Raw genomic sequence first — 17,328 nt, 5'->3', positions numbered from 1 at the left:
TTTATGATGAAAAAGCATTATGGTCCAGGATCAGATGAATAAATCTGTCTAATGCAGCCTTTCCTAGATTGAGGCTTCAATGATCTGTGTTGTTACACTGCTTTAGGCTCCTGGTAGCAATATGTTATATCCCAGTGAAGCATTTACATTGGCATTTGGAATCATGGGAAGGAGCTGCTGCTCAAAGCATGATTCATACATGTTAGTGCTTCTAAAGAGGGTGGTGACAGTAGTCCGACAATTTGGGTCACGTTCTAGATGTGTTGTATTCCTGCTGCACGGCACATCCATGCATGCCTAGTGACTGTGAGGCATCTGGAGTGCATTTGGCTTATTGCATGAGCAGTGCAGAGTTCTTCTGTGCATGCTTGCTGTCCATATTGTGGCACATCTGGACATCTGGCAGCCCTGGCTGCAGGGCATCAGAAAACATCTGCATTATCATTAAAAGAGGTGGGGTAGCACAATGTTGCTGAGATGCAGCTTATCACTTTAAGCAGTACAATGTGCATGACATACTGATGTAAATTATTATTTGTGGTCGGGACTTGCAGGTGACAGAGTTCGAAGACCCAGAGTGGAAAAGGCTAACTGAGTTGCTCCTCTCCTGTTTTTCCTTCATGCATGATTTATTCTTTATTTCTCTGTAAAGCCAGTGTGTTATATTCAGCATAGCATGTTCCTATTGTGGTAATGCAAAGTGAGCAGCAGAACAAGCAACAGCAGTGCAATAAATTAGAAGACAAATCTTTCCTCTTGCCTCATAGTCTCCAACCAAAGTTATAATAAAGGTGTTTTGCTGTTTCAGCACTATTCAGAATGTCACAAGTGCAAAATGTTTCTGCCCACATGCCAATATTTAACTGTGAATTTTGCAGTCAGCTAGGCAGCTTTTCCAAGCATGGGGCATGACTGACTTTCTCCAAGAGCCAGAAAATACCAGGGTCCAAGGGAGCTTCCAGAATCAGAAACAGTGTAATACATCAGTGGCTTGCAGCATGACTACTTAGGAAGGGCACAACCTTGGAGTCCTTGAGAAAGGATGCATCAAACAGACTTGAGACAGAGTCACTGTAGTTAGTTACTTGCCTGCAAAGAGAAAATATCGGTCACAGGGTATTTTTTCTGCATATCTGTGGTCGCAGGACATTTCTTCTGCATGTTTGTGCTGCTTCAGGTGATGTTGTGCTCAAGCATGCTGATCTCAGTGCATTCAAGGAAAACGCAGGTGATTCTTGCTTCCTTCATCCACAGAAGGCAAGCTTCTTTCGGGGAAGCCGGGTCCACAGAAGGGGCAGCATGCAGCAGAGCATGCTTTGCCACATCTTACTGCACAACTGTGTTGGTTCAGCAGAGCCAAGCGTGCTATTGCCATGCTGCAAAAGCTTTGGTCAGCCCTGGTTTCAGTTAGCAAGCTGTTTATTCATGGAGGCTTTCAGTAAAAGTGAAGGTTAGCAAATAAATGAACAGCTAGAAATAGAGCCTTGACTCTCCAAAGAGTTGCAGAGCCAGTTGTACTGATAACCTGATTATCAGCTGAGTTATAATTCGTAACCTGGAGATATAACTGTAGTTCTTTAATGTTAATTTGTCTTGTGCACAATAACTTAATGTTGAAGCAGGTTTTTTGTTGGTGTAGATATTGACATAATTCTGCACTGATTCATGCCAGCTGAAGCATCTGCCACTGTGTCCTTTGAAGGAACATGCAGCCAGTTTTTTGATTGCTTTCAGGTATTTGCTGATGTCTGGGACGTGGACAGGATGACCTAGTGCCTTTCTGTGCCATCTTCACAGTTTTCTCTGTCTTCCCTTTCCCCATTCTCATAACAAGGTGTGAATTCTCCGAATGTTTAAATTTGTAGATAGCAAGCTATGTGAACAAATTTGCCTCGGACATCTCTATTTTGCAACGGTCGCTAGCAATCTTGGAATCAATGGTCCTCAATAGCCATGACCTGTACCAGAAGGTGGCACAGGAGATCACAATTGGGCAGTTAATCCCACATCTCCAAGGGTGAGTGTCTTCAGCTGCAGTCTAATATGGTGGGATTTTTTTCCCCAAATAAGCACAGCATTTAGAATAAGAATGGCATAAAGACTAACAACCTCCTGAATAGCTTTCACATCTGTTATGTGTGGATGAGTTACCAGTAACCAGCTTTCTGAAGTTGCTCATAGTTGCTGGGGGGGGGGGGGGGGGGAGTGGTGTTGGTTGGTTGGTGGGTGTTGTGGGGGTTTTTTTTGGGGGGGGGGGGGCTAAGCTGCCTGTGTAGTTAGAGGTAGAGATTAAAGAGAAAAGCATCCAGCAATGAGAAAATGCTTAGTAATATTAGCATACAAATGAGGTTGTTTTGTTTGCCAGCCTCTGGGAAATGGATAAGACAAAACCTGGTGATCTTTTGCTGAAGGTATATTTGAAAAGGGAGAGGTGTTTTTTTGTTTTTTTTTTTTGTTTTTTTTTTTAACAGTAATGTACTGTCATTACATGCATGAAAGGAAGCTGCCTCTTATAACACAGTGTATTGTAAACTAGTTATGCTTGCCTCACAGCTGAGGAATTTTCCACTTGTCTAAAATGCTTTTAATGCAGACATGTTCATCTTCAGAGCACTTTAGGGAAGATTGCTTTTCCCTACCTTCTGCTGTTGAGCATCTGGCATAAGCTGATGGTCTCTGCTCCCGCTGTAGTCAGTGGAGGGCCGAGGGTACTGCTGGAGACTGAGTCATCCCTTAGATGCTGAATCTCCCTCTGGAGCATCCTATCTCACTTACTAATCATAGATATATAACCTGGATGATTAGCTTTGACTAATTACCTAACTTTGACATGGTTAGCATTAAGTGCAAACAGTCCCTCCACTTGCAGCTGCAATTTATTTGTCGCTTCCAGGTATAATGCAACTAAGAGTAGCTTGTACAGCTTGCATTCATATGCTTTCATCTTGCATGTTAATAATTTTCTTCCGAACAGGACAGATCAAGAAATCCAGACGTATACCATTGCAGTAATAAATGCACTTTTCCTTAAAGCACCGGATGACAAGAGGCAGGTAAGTTGTTGGGTTTTGTAGTAAAACTAAATATCTGCAGGAAAAGTGGATCATATTCATACCTGTAGTTGTCCCCCTCACACTTTTTCTGCTGTTATAGCAGACTGACCCTTACTCTGCTTCTGGTTTCACTTTGTTTCATACTGGTATAATAACATCATTAACTTTAGTGGAGTTACCTCCATCTTGCACCAGTATTAGTAGAGCTTAAGCATTCTGCTATGCTTTTATGGTTCAGTGTATCCTCACATGAACTCTATTGACTGTGGCTGGCTGTGGTATTTATTGTACTGAACTCTTTGCCAGCACAGTCTGTAAAACCAGACTATTTTTTTGGTAAATCATTTCCCCCCACCCAGATTTCAGAATAAAAATTGTGTTTATTTTGATGGGAATATCTTGCCACGTAAGCATTTCATAACTGTCATTGTGTACTATATAATTTAACCTAATGCCAGAGATCAGAAGCCTCTTCCAAAGGAAATATTTCAAGATTACTAATTGCTATTAAATGAGGATAGAACATGATGTTTTATGAAAAAGGCCAGATGTATACATGTTTATCACATCATTAGTCTGTGTCATACCAGACTTAGTCATTTATTTACTTAACGTTTCCATCACTAGAAGCAATGTTAATAATTTTTGTGGTGATATATTGCTAGTGTCCAGAACAAATTCACTGGAAGTTGCTAATTAGTTCAGACTAAGACTTTACTTAGATTTATTTAGATTTTTAAATGTTGGAGATTGTTTAAACAACCACCAAAAACTTAATGGGTCATTTTTCTTCTTGCTTCAAAAATATTTTGAAAACAACAAATTTTATACTTTTTATATAAGATCCTATAAACAAACTAAAAAGCTTGGTTTAGTTTCAAATAGACCTTTTTTCTGTCCTATTTTTTCTTCTTCCTGCAATATATTTCTTAATAATTAAGGGAAGAAGGGCCTTAATGAGGAAAAACTGGATTGAAAACGTTAGACTTTTTTAGTTCTGACATAAAGCTCTGTGCTTGTATGGATATGTGCTTGTAAGGAAAACAAAGATTTTTTTTTTTTTTTTTACATTTGTAAATAGTTGCTGCTACCTTAGGTTGTTGCAAAAACTGTGTCCTCATTTGGGGCAGTTCAGAGAAGTGTTTAAGCCATATCTGAAGTTGAGAGATGATCTCAGACATAGATAAGGTTTTGAGCGATGGGCATGCACTCTTGAAGATGACAATGCCATAGGGTCTTCCCAGAAAATTAAACTGTATTTTGCAGACACTGTAACCTAGTGAGGTTGGTGAAATTGTTTCAGGCATTGCACTAGGAATTACCAGGCGCATGTATTTGTGCAAAAGAGTGCACCCCAACCAGAACATATGAGAAACATCTGCCGACCGCCAGAAATGGCATGGCAAGTTCTGGACCCAAACCTGTATGATTCTGGGAGCTTTGGCACCTTCTCTCTTGCTGTCCTAGGGGCATCCAGCATGATGTGGATGGTTGCATGCAGTTAAGGAAGAGATTTAAATGGATGCTGGAGTCTGAATTTCTTTCACTCCTCCTCCTCTTTCTCTGTCTGTTTTCTTTTTTTAATGAGAATTCATTTCTTGCTTTGCTTCCTCCGGCACTGTCAAGGGTCAAATCATCTAGAGAAATCTTGATTATTTAAAAAGAAGAAGAAGAAAAAAGGCTATGTATCAGAAAAGAGCTGAGAGCTTGAGCAAGGAAATGGTACTGTGAATGTTTGAAGTACTTTGATTTTTTTTGGCAATTGTCTGCATTTTTTGCAGAGAGATGTTGCTATGGAAAATGAGGTGGAAAATTTTGTCAGATAATTCTTTTTCATATCTGTTACTACAATACTTACTTTAGAAGAGGCAGCTCATCAGCTGCTACTGGCTCTACAGCTGTCTTGGAGACAAAAGTCGATTTCCTCCCTCCTACCCCTTCCACCCCAACAGGTTTTGTGAATGCTCTACCTTTCTATCGTGGTTTTTGGTCTAGGGGCCAAAAAAGAGATCCTGATAACAGCCTTTTAACTTCCAGGTATAAGAACAAAGTGCCAATTTGATTATCCTCTTCAAAAGGTAAAATAATTTTTTTACCTTGAATGCGGGAACAACTGCCTCATATTCTTGCCATCCTTTTGCGGTGGCTATACTTGGACAAAGCTGACCAGTTCTCCCTAACGTGGAATAATCGTGTGCCTGGCGCTCCCCCTGCAGTTCAGCTGCGCGTTTCCAAGAGGGATGAAAGCCTTGGTATCATCCATTCCTTTACTGTTCGTGCAGCCTCAGCCTGCCTTGCCAGCAAAGGCTTGGAAACAAAAGCTGAGTTTCTCCTGTCTTCGGCCCCTTCTTTCTTTTGTATCCCCTCCGCGTTCTGTTGCAGCACCCTTCATCTGGTGTGAAGGAAACAGTCAAGGCACATGGCTGCCCCCTGTCTCCAAGTCAGAATTGTTTCTTTGTGCAGGCAAGTTCTCACCTCGATATTGTTCTGGTTACATTGCTTCTGCAGCTCGGCTTGGGTCATGCAGATCTTGGTGGGTTTTATGTAATAGTCAGTTTTCCTGTTTTCTAGTTTCTTGTTCTCTGTACTGATTAACCAATATATACTCTATATTACTCTCTAAATCTTACAAAAAGTAGCAAACTTATTTTAGTCATTTCTCCTGAATGTGAACAGTATCCTGACTTGGTCTAAACTGCACAGAACCCCAGTGCATCATAAGGATGTCCTGCAACCTGACAGTGCTGGTTCTGATACCATGTGGTGTCCTGTGTTACGTAGGGCTGTGGCACATGGGCTGCAACTCCAAGCAACCATCTGCTCTTTCCAAACATTGCCCCAATCTATACATGTCAGCAGTGTTTAAACAGCAATATTTTACCAAAATTATTTGAATTATTAAATTGTACGTTTTTGAAAACAAGAGTTTAAAAATAGTTGCGTGATTATTTTGTGTGTGTGTTGTGTGCATTGACGCATATGCTAGCATGCGTCCACGTACGCGCATGCATTTCTGTATTCATGGAAAAGATCATGGATCTTAAAAATGGGCATGGAGTGCAGGCATGGCTCAGTAGACTAGGCTCTCCTGCCTGATCAGGATAAGGCATCCCATCCTGTGCAGCGCAGGGCAGTTTGCTGCACAGATAGTGGAGATTAGATGGTGAAGAACGAAAGCAGAACCATAGCCTGATTGATAGTGACTTTGCAGTTAGATCTAGAAAGAGAAGACAAAATTAGTCAACCAATGTTAATAGTGCTGCCAAAATACAGGGAGCAGTGTTGCTTGCTATGGTGAAACAGTACTGAGTTGTAGGCTGATTTGTTGGCTCTAAGTTAAAGCATTAGACTTTAAAGCAGTTGAAATATTAATGTGCATATGCATGCTGTTTAGCATCATTTTATTTTAAAAGTTATGGCTGGTAGATTGAAAGCATTTTTTTGCTTCCTTCTATGTGGTGGTTTCCTTTTTTTGGGGTGGGGGAGGTTGTGCTTGAATACGTGTATGTAAATACTTTGTTTAACCCACAGCGTTCTTTCTGACTGAAGTGTTTCATTGCAGTTTTGGGATCACCAAAGTCTGCAGCTTGTGATACACTTCTCACTTTCTTTGACTTTTTCTCATGTTAATTTGAGTTTGTGACACTAAGATTAAAATAACACATATATAGTTGACATGCTGTTTTATATCATTATAAGAAACACTGCAGAAACTTAAGACTTTAACCTTTTAAATTCAGTGTTCTTTTAAGTATGGCACTAAAATACCTACTTCTGGGTAATTATTACTATTTTTAACCAAAACAGGAAATGGCGAACATTTTGGCACAAAAACAGCTTCGCCTCATCATCTTAACTGTAAGTATACTATTTTCAAGGTTATTTTTCACTAGGAGAGAGAAAAGCTGACTCAAGTTTTGGTATGGATAGGCTTTATCTTCATTTTTTAAATTATTTTTGTATTTCAATATGTTTTGAAGCTTATGATGTACAGGATAAAGGCTTGCTTGTTGAATGAATTCAAAACTGATTATTAGAGAGGATATTTTTCCCAGTCAAATAAATTGTCATTTTTTCTTGAAAATATAATCCTGAATAAAAGAAGAATACCTTAGGCATTTTCTTCCAGTGGAGAATGTGAAGTTTATTCTGTAGTCTAGGGAATGTCTGAGAAATTTATGGCAAATCCTCTGTGTTGGGGTTTGGACCTGATGGAAGCCAAGCAAGCTGCCGACGGCTTTCAGTCTGGCAAAATGAACCGCTGCATTTTTTAGTTCTAGAGATGATTCTGTGTGTCTTCGTATTGGGTTGCACATAATTTGTGTAGTGTAGTATTGCACAAAAGCAGCATGAAATTAATGAATGTAGTGTAAAAGACTTGCTCCTGCTGTCATGAAAAATCACAGGGATTTTGCCTTTGACCTTAGAGTAGATTAGATCTGCAAAGGAAAGGGCTTTTTAAAAGGGAGAAATTCAGTATCTGTTATGAGATACTAGACAGTCCTTAAAAACAAAAAACTCACTCACCTTCTCATGAACACCGTTTCAAAGGTCAGCGTACAAAAAAACAGGGAACGTCTATTTCAGAAGCTATATCTTTGCACTGATTGTGTTCCTAAGAATTTAGTATAAGCATATGGATAACATTCTTAGGTGTTCATTTACCATCATAAAATGCTCCAGTGCCTTTTGGCAGAGAGCTTCCTTCTCCCTCAGAGCTGCGCTGGATTAGTTCTCTCTCTCCTTCCTAATGACTTCCCTTACATATCCACAGCTACGTTAGGGATCTGTGTCTGTTTCCCCTATAGAATTCCTTGGTATTTGGGGGCAAACTAGAGATTCAAAAGTTGTCCATCAATTTGGTGTCTGCTTTGTGCCCGGGATAGTTCTGTGTTGCATGTATGATGCATTGGATTCTAATGTGTTTCTAAGTCATTCTGCTTGTGTAGAATGAAATTGTCTGGTAGAGATAGGACTATGATATGATGTTGACTGCTGCAGGAGCCCTATTATATCGCTGCATCAGCAGGTTGCGTTGGCAGCTTGAATACTCTCTTGCTCAGACAGCTACTCTTCTAACTGTTTTCTTAATACACCCGCTTTTTAATACAGAGCTGTAATGCTCTTGGTAAGGAGTTGCATTTTCCTCAGTGACTACCTTACCACTGATTTTTTTGCCACTACGCACATATGCACATGCTCCAGCTAGTGGCTAGAAGGAGAAAGCTTCAGTGCATTCTTATTAAGCCTTGTCCCTTAGAAAGTTTCTTAATGCAGCCCATGGATCATCTGTATACCTAAATCACTGTCATTAGTCTTGCTTTAATTTTTTTCTGGAGTATGCCTGCGTGCACTATTGCGTATCAAAGACATACCTACACATATACTACATAGGAGTGGAAATACCTGAGCCCACCTTTAGGGAGTTTCTGTTACAATAGTATTCACTTGAGTCAATCTTCCTTTTACAGCATGTTATCAGGGCACAGAGAGCCATCAATAATGAAATGGCACATCAGCTTTATGTTCTGCAAGTGCTTACCTTTAACCTTCTGGAAGACAGAATGATGACAAAAATGGATCCACAGGATCAGGTGAGCATCTCTTGTGATTTGGTCAGAACAGGAAGAGGACAACTATTCATTGCTATGCCTAAAGCTTTTTAGGGAGGAAAAGACACTACCAGGAATACTTACATATTTTTTTAGGGGGTCGGAAGCTGGGTTATGTTTTCTGGTTGTTAGAAGATGAGGATGATGAACTGGCTGTTGCTTTGCTTGTGCAACTCATTTTAGTTGCTGTCAACCTACATAGTTGTTATTTTATTGTTTACTGTGTTCAGACACTAGCTTTAATACTCTTCATTGTGCACAAATAGACACATACTTCCCTAAAAGCTTTAAGTATAGAGTCAAGGAGCCATAGAGAAGGTGTGTTTTGTTTTTTTAATTTTCGTGGTTCCTTTTTCAGGCCCAGTACAAAGGGGAATTTGATTTCATTTTTAACAGGGACTTGTATTAAGGTGAAATAGTAATATGGATGAAAGGAGATGGGGAGAGCAAGGTGGTTGTAAACTTAAGCAACATTGTGCTTAAGATTTTGCCTTCCTTGCCTTTCTAGTTTGAGGCAGGAAAGTTTCTGGCTCAGGAGAATGGGTGTGCGGTTACGACACAGTACACATGACCAATATAGCATTGTTAGTATTGATAGCAGGATGGTTTTTGCTGTCTCAGTATGTTCCTAGTGATGTTTAACTGCAGTAATTCCTCTCCTGCCCATTCTCATGACAGCAAAAACATACGGTTACTGAGAGGAATTCAGAGCACTGAGCCATTTGATTTAAGCCAGTAAAGTGCTTAAGAGCTGGCTTAATTTGAAATGTGTGTCATCCCTTGGCTTCTGTGGTTTTGTGCCTGTGGTGTGCCGTTAGCGGCCTTGTTAACATGGGTCCAGCTTCTGGAAGTCAGCCCTTGAGCATCTGCTTGTGAACCCCACAAATGTGAAGACTTTGGAGAATGGGAGCCCCGAAGTCATTCTTGCCAACTGTCTTTCTGAATAAGAAGTGGGGAGTTTAGAGAAAGAAAGGTTGGGCAGTGGAGGAAATGCAGTGTTTTGAAACAAACTTTGTGGCATTGTCTTGCTATTCAAAGTGAGCAGGGTGTTATTTTAACCATTTTTTAACTTATTTTAACTTAGGCTCAACGGGATATTATATTTGAACTCCGAAGAATTGCATTTGATGCAGAATCTGAACCTAACAACAGCAGTGGCAGTATTGAGAAACGCAAATCTATGTATACTCGAGACTACAAAAAGCTTGGATTTATTGTGAGTATTTTTGTATGGTGGCGCACTGAATGCAAGTAAGTGTCTCTGTTGTAACACATCCCATGATCAGTCACTTCTATTACCTGAGCTTCTGGTTACCTCCTACATGGGAATAGCATGATTTCTTTTTGTGTGTGGTGTTTTTTTTTTTTTTTTTTTTCTTCAAATCTGGTTAATTTAGGACCCTAAATGGCTGCTCTAGCAGAAGTTGGGGTGAATTGGAAAAGGTAACTCTGAAGATAAAGCATGTAGTTTTGCACAGTGTGTCATTATAAAAATCTAACTTCTAATAGTTTCTTGGATGAACAGGCATTATCTAAAGGATCTATGGCAGACCTCTAAAATCATTGCACTGTGTTAGTAATGATGTGGACTGATGAGCACAATACATCAGAGACAGGATTTTATTTATGGTATTTACTTGCAGTATCCTGTATTTTGTTTGCCTGAAGTCCTTCTGTGGAGTAGGGGATGCAGAGTCTTGCCCCTTATCCTAGTCAAACCAGGAACAGTTCTGATCTTGGCTGAAATTGGGTTGGGGCACAGTATCTGGTGAAACTGTTAAGTACATTTATACCAATGAATAATATCTTTCTTTTTTCCCTTCTGGAAACAGAGGGCACACATGTGCATGCAAACACATGCACACTGTAATCAGTATCCTGATTTATTGGTTACTGTGGGTTAGTATGCAGTTTGCTTTTTCCTTAGGTAAAATTATATGCTTAATATCTTACATGATCCATTACTATGCTGTTGACCTGGCATATATATGCTGACTATAGTGCAGAAGCCAAAGTTATAGACTGGGTGGTTTTAAACACTATGTTAATGCAAGCTGAAATCCACTGTGCAGTCTGAGCACTCTGCTCAGTTCTGTGACATAGGACTCAGCATTACCCAGTTCTGTGGTGGTTTTGGGAGGAGGTTTTCTGGATACTGATAGTTGCTTTCATTACTGATGAGTGAGGGAAAATTACTGCTGTATCAATGCTGCTGAATCTGTAAGGAGTCTTAAGTAAACAGAGGGGAAGGGAGGAACTTGGCAGTAAAATTAGTGCTTTGAAGAACCTTTTCAATCTGTTTTGTAAAAGCCTGTGAATTCATCCTTGTTTCCAGTTTGCAACTCCTGTGAAGCGTTGAGCAGAAGACACTGGGCACCTGAGGCCAGGACTCAAGGGTAAAGTGCAGGCCCTGGTTTGGAGAGAAATGGGCTGGATATAGAGCCTTTAGCTGGTGGTGAATGAGAACAGAGATGGGGTTTGATGTTCCTTCATAGGAGGAAGAGAAGAAACTGGTAGAAGAAGTAGGAATTGGGGCAAAAAAAAATCATGGCATGGGGCAAGAGGGAATGATGGAGTGTCCAAAGGCATGGTCAGGCCATACCTACAGGGATTGTGACAGGTAGAAGGATGGAAGAGACCAAGTTTTTAAAGCAAGGGTATCAACCAAAACTAGAGGACACTTGGGCATCTGCTGCTTATTCTGTTTTTCTGGGAGGTTGAAAACCCTCACCTCCCACTGCAGTCATCGACATCTGTGAGTACCTAGCACCTCTGCGAGACTGAACTTGCTTTCTTAAAGCTCAAGCTGGAAAACTCTGACCATGTAATGGAGCACCCAACATAGACTGAGCCAGGACTAGCACACAGATCTTCCAAATTCCAGTGCTGTTTTCCAGCTGCTTAACAAGGACTAGAGAACAATAGATGTGCAGTCTGGCGCTTGTTCTTCTGATGCTTTTGTTTGTCCCATGAGATATATTTGGATCCTGCAGAGCTGAACTCACTGTTTAGGGCAGTGTGTTTAGCTGTATAGGGGTATGAGGAAAACACTGAAAATGTGAATCAAAATGCATTACTGTCTTGAAGTCTGTTGGAACTGTTGCTGTGCATGTGCAGCAGTGACTTATTCCTTATCTTCATTACTCTCATTTGGGCTGTTTGTTCTAAAACCTACTGAAAACATTTCAACAGCTGTGAAGAGCAGCAACCACAGTGTTTACTGTTTAATCCTGATAGCCCTCCAAAAGGGCATGGAGGAGGAACCTTAATAGGGAACGGGAACTGGAATGAAAGCTGTGAAGAAAATGGGATAGGATAAATAGAGGGAAGGCATTATGGGAAGTAAGAGGAAACAGGGAAAGCGAGCTGAGAGGATCACCACGGCAGAGTTCCTAAGGGGAGGCAGGTTGCCCCCGATAGGGAATGATGAGGCATTGTACAAATAATAAAAATGTTAATAACCAGAATATTGTGAACTGTGGGGAGATTTCATAGTACTCTTGAATAAAAGTTTTGCTCAGAGCTGAGAGTGGAGATGATACTAAATGTACAACTTGTCTCACAGCTGAGGAGGAAGCAGAGCTGGGGATGCAGGACCTGCTAGGGAGCTCCCAGGCAGCTTTGAGAGAGTCCGTCCTGGGACTGATGTTCTCCAGCCTTGTGCGTAGGCTGCATTCTGGGGTACTCCTGTGAGCTGCCTTCACCTCCTTTGTGGCTTTTCACTCTATCATTAGCATGCCCTCAGTGTTTTCGAAAACTGTAGGTAGAGGGATACGTTAGCAGACTGATCTGTGTGCCCTTAGGGGAATAAGAGATTTCTCTTCCCATTTTTGGGCTTTGTGGCACAAGGAGAAACCCATTTGAGGCTGCCTTCAAATGCTCTCATCATCCCACTGGTGGTGGTCATCAGGATGCAAATTTCTTGAACTAATTAAACATTCTTTCTAAGGGGGAGAGCAAAACCATGTCTAGCCATCAAATTGTTTCTGGACTGCTTGCTCTCTTTCTGTATGTAAAAATGCAAGGATTCTATTCATTTCTTCTCTGCCACATCAAACAGCTTTGCCACATGGCAAATGTAATGTCAATAAGGGATGAAGTCCAGATACAGTTTCAGAAGTTTGCAATATCATTTATAAAACTACCTAGTTAGAAATGTACATTTAGTTACAGAAACCACAAGGCCTTTCCAGATGGTTGTGATGACCTGTGTGCAGTTTATTATGGGCGAAGAGAGATTTTCAAATCAGACAGAATTAAGATTTATTGACGTGCAGATGAGTATTACAAAAGATGACCCAGTCAGGAGATCTAAGATACACTCCACCCTATTGAATTATTTTCTGAGTCAATTGCAAATTAAATAGCCTGAATTCCTGCCCCCCTCCCCACCTTTAAAATCTGTCTTTGGCAGGGAAAGCCCAAGCAGTGTTTGCTCTTGACAGTTCTTTAAGCGGAAGTAGTTTTCCACAGTTTCCAATAATACAGTTAGTGTTAGAGATGTCTAAAAGGTCAAGCCACGTATATCAGCAAGATGAAATCAGTCCTAAAATTCCTGAGCTGTTGAAATGATTCAGTTTTGTAGAGTTAATTGTTTGTGAAGCTTCTGAAATTTTCTTGTGTTTGAGTACCTTTAATTCCCATAACCAAGGCAGGCGTTATGTATAACTGAAGAAACTGATAATCTTGTATATTTTCTCATGATTCTTTAAATATAACTGACTGATGTTAAGAAGTTGTAGTGAAAGTATTTGTTTAAAGTTAGAGGTAGATCTGACCAAGTTCCAAGAAATTTAAATAGGTTAAAATGGTAAGAACAGCTGTTCTAGGATCAGATCCTCCAAGTTTGCAATATGCAGAGTTCCTGGGTTTTTTGTTCGGTTAGTTTTTTCTGAAATAAAATACAGATGTTTAAGTGAGCGCAAAAAGCCAAGGTGGAGAATGGTTTCTTAGCACTGCCATGCCACACTGGGAATTACTGACTGTAACAAAATAAAATGTGGTTTACTACAGGAGACACGAAGTCGGTAAGGAACTCTGACAAAAAGGTGACAATTAAAAGGGAAATTGTTAGCACAGTGGAAAGTTCTTCAAAAGGCAAGCCTGGGCTTGACTTTCACAATATTAGTCATGTTGGCATAAGAGGGTGCTGACAAAATCTTCTAATGAGGCAAATTTGGGAGGCATCAATGAAAGAGAATCAGAATATTCAGAAATTAGATGACCTTTTGGATTAGTGAAATAGAAAGATAATGTTATTCAGTGATACAAAGTGCAACAGTGTTCATTTAGGATGCCTGGCAAGAATTTCTGCTTCAGGCAAAGAGCTCACCGATTGGAAAGGCAAAGATAAGAGAGGTCATGCAGTGCAGCCATGGAAAAAGTCAAATGTCAGCCTAGGGTTTATCTGGAGAGATCCTTTCAGAGAAAATGGCATTAAGAGTTTCTTATCTGCTGTGTCCCTGAGACATCATCTGTTACGCTTTGTACAGTTTTACTTACCTCGTCAGTGACTTGTGGACTGACTGAATTCAGGACGAGGGCAGAGGACAAGGCTTCTACTGTGATCAGAGAAACATCTCAGAAGAGGTGACTTAAAGAGTTTGGCTTGTCTAGCCTGCCAGGTTGAAGGCTGTATAAATATCAGAAGTGCAGATGCTGGGAAGGAAGAAGTTGTAAGCTAAAAGGCAGTTGCGGCAAAAGAAGAACAAATGGGCATTAATTGGCTGAAATTATATATTTAAACTGGAAATTGAAGGTTTATAAACATCAAAGCAGTGAATTTCTAGAAAAGATTTTAAATCAGAACCATGGGGACAAAATTCATTACTAGTTTAAAGATGGTGCTTGATCATTTATGAAAAGGGTTATGTACTAAGTTTGACAGTGATAGATCTAGGAAACAAAACCTATGAGGACTACAGAGAAAAAACTAGTTTGCCTAGAGAAGTCTGAAGGGAGACATGGATAATAAGATGGACAATAACTTAAATGGCAGCACTGGTGATGTGTTAGACATTATAAAACCTTTCTAATGTAAGGAGAAGCAGCAGAATAGATATTTGGGAGGATGTGACTTGTAGAGATCTTAAGAAGTTAGGCAAATATCTTTCAAGAGTAACAAAAGCATGCTTGATCCTGCCTTGGGCAGTAGTTAGACCTGATGAGCTTCTGAATTTCCTTCCAAACTTGTTTTTTTGTCTCTTTCATGTCCCAGATGAGCAGCTACTTTTTTACTTTTGATCTCATTTTCCAAAAAATGACCTTGTACCTTGTTTCCCAGCACAATATTCAAATAGTGCTCCAAAGATTAAAAATTAGTTTTTCTCGTGAGTTCTTTTGCAGCTTTCTTCATCATGTTTTTGAATAATTCATTAGCGTTTGTGATGCCTAGGGATAGTGTTGCACATTTAGAGATGAGTGGAAGCTTCCTCTTGATTTTTTTACCAACTGTATTTAAGATACTCAAGACTTTACTTTTCAGAACGCTTTCTGTTTTCCCCAAAGCATGGTTTCTGTTACACCTGTGTGCCACTTTCTACAGAGTGGAGCTGGGTGCATCAAATCAGGCATTTGGAAAATGAAGAAGATAGTGACTGTCTTGCACCTTATGCAGTCATTCTTAAGTCAGTTTGTAATCTCTAGGCATAGCTTTCTCACCAGTCCAAGTCCATGGCTCTCTTAAGTGAGAGATTTGGCCTGAAGTCTGGATAATCTGTTCATCTCCTTAGTTTTACCAGCAAATGAGAATTATCTCGTTTGGGACACTACTCTTAGGAGCACCAACCATCTATATGTCAGAATTGACTCCAGTGACTCATCTTTTTTTTCCCAGAACAGGCCACTCTTAGTCACCTACTATATGGAACAGAGAGTCCTGGATTGCTGTGACCAAAGCAATGTTAAGACAAAGTCAATAGCTACCGGGATAACTTTCCAACATGATTTATTCTCCTTGGATCCATTTTGCTGCTGCTTGTTCCCATGTCTGTTTACTTCTCCAGCTACCTGGATTAAAAACCCCTCTCAGGCTGTCTTCCATATGACTTTTAACTTCTGCAGCAAATTAAGAACTAGCCGAACTAGCCAAACTAACCTCCTTCACCCGAGGATGTATTCCTCCGAAGTCCGTCTTCTGCATTGAAAGAAAAAAGTTATCGGTAAAATAACTTTTCGTGTAACTCGTATTTTGTAATGATTACGTGCAAGAGGGGCCAACTCAGATGACTGCAATGTCATTGACACATTCTAACCTTTAGTTGCTTTTTTTTCCCAACCTATCCCATATAGCTTTAGTTTGTGTAATTTCCTCACACCTCATTCGAAAAGCCTCTTCTCCTGCAACACCCCCCTCAACAATGTTGTTGTAGGGTGCTGTGCTGATGGTAGCTGGACTGCAGTTGTTTCACAGGGCCTTGCAGTTTTTGCTAACTGGTGGCAGTGATGGGCTGCAGTGGTTCTGTTCCAGTGTGTGCAAGGGCTGAGGCAGGGAACGGGATGCTTTACTGCAGGGTTTTGCAGATAGTGGCAGGGAACAGATGAGCTGCAGAAGTCGAACATCAGCATCCTAGTTTTAAAGAATTCTTAAACTACTGATTTATTATAACCTAATATTAATGATAAGTATATGACTACAGTTTTGAGGCATGGGCTTGGGATTGTGTGTGTATGTTTGTATGTTTAAAAAAAAAAGCGCAAAAACAACTTAGATTTCTGTTTGATAGAAAGGGATGTTATGGGATGTTCCTTGTTCCCCCTTTTGTTATGGGATGTTCCTGAGATGATCTTAAGTGGCATTCAAGCCTTGACTATTTACGTTCCTCTTCAGTCTCATAAGGACTTTTATGTAGCTCCTTAAAGTCTTAAAGTAGCTAATCTCAAGTTTTTACACAACCTTTTAAACTTATACCCTGTCAACAACTGGAGTAGGATAATTTGTGGCGACTGTGGTCAGCAAAGGCATAGAATGCTGGCGAAAGTATGTTGTTTGGCACTACTGGAGCTAGCCTAATGGATGGAAGACATGCCTCCAAAGCCTGTAGGAGTGCCAGGTGTCTAGTAACTTGTAAAACTTGCAGTCTTCATTTTCCATCAAGTTTTTTTCCTGCTGTCTTCATATTGACAGGAAATTAATTTTCCAAGAGTTCTCACCCATCTTATTACCCATGCTCCGATCATTCCCAACTCAACCCCACCAGCAATTTTTACAGTTTTCACTAAGGAATTTGTTGACACTATGTTTACTCCTGTCAGCACTCCCCAGTCAGCAATATTGTAAACACCCCAAATCACAGTCCTTCAGTAACATAGACTGGTGGTGTGCCAGCCATGCAGCTGAGCTGTAATGCTTGTATGCTGGAAGTTTTTCCAGCTAGACTTTGAATGTGTTAGAGATGGAGGCCATCTAATGCCAGACTTTTCACCTCTATTAATCCATGATAAATATATTGAAGCCAGTGGATTTTCTCTCAAAAGGTAGTAGGATAACTGACCTCAGGGTCTGGCAGAAAGCCTCATGCTGGGAGCCTGCCGGTAATTTTCTAGATGCACAGGATAAACAGCCAGACGGTCCTTGCCTTTGCCCCGTCAAAGGAATAGAGGGTAGTGTGGTAGGTGCGTGTGAAAAGCTCTTTACATTTTAAAACTGTTGCGAATGGGAGGCA

General features: G+C 40.4%; 1 protein-coding gene across 11 annotated transcripts in view; it reads left to right on the top strand.

Moving 5' to 3' along the window:
• The window catches only part of ELMO1 (engulfment and cell motility 1), a 309,392-nt gene that overhangs the window by 112,117 nt on the left and 179,947 nt on the right, over positions 1-17,328 (top strand). For all 11 annotated transcript variants that reach the window (XM_064506561.1, XM_064506560.1, XM_064506562.1 and 8 more), the window contains 5 exons: positions 1,866-2,017; positions 2,975-3,053; positions 6,861-6,911; positions 8,525-8,647; positions 9,750-9,881. In XM_064506561.1, the coding sequence (XP_064362631.1) occupies positions 1,866-2,017; positions 2,975-3,053; positions 6,861-6,911; positions 8,525-8,647; positions 9,750-9,881 (537 nt within the window). The remainder of the gene's footprint in view (positions 1-1,865; positions 2,018-2,974; positions 3,054-6,860; positions 6,912-8,524; positions 8,648-9,749; positions 9,882-17,328) is intronic.

Source organism: Dromaius novaehollandiae, chromosome 2, assembly GCF_036370855.1.
Source record: "Dromaius novaehollandiae isolate bDroNov1 chromosome 2, bDroNov1.hap1, whole genome shotgun sequence".
In the NCBI taxonomy this organism is placed as follows: domain Eukaryota; kingdom Metazoa; phylum Chordata; class Aves; order Casuariiformes; family Dromaiidae; genus Dromaius; species Dromaius novaehollandiae.
This window is presented reverse-complemented; position numbering and strand designations above follow the sequence as displayed.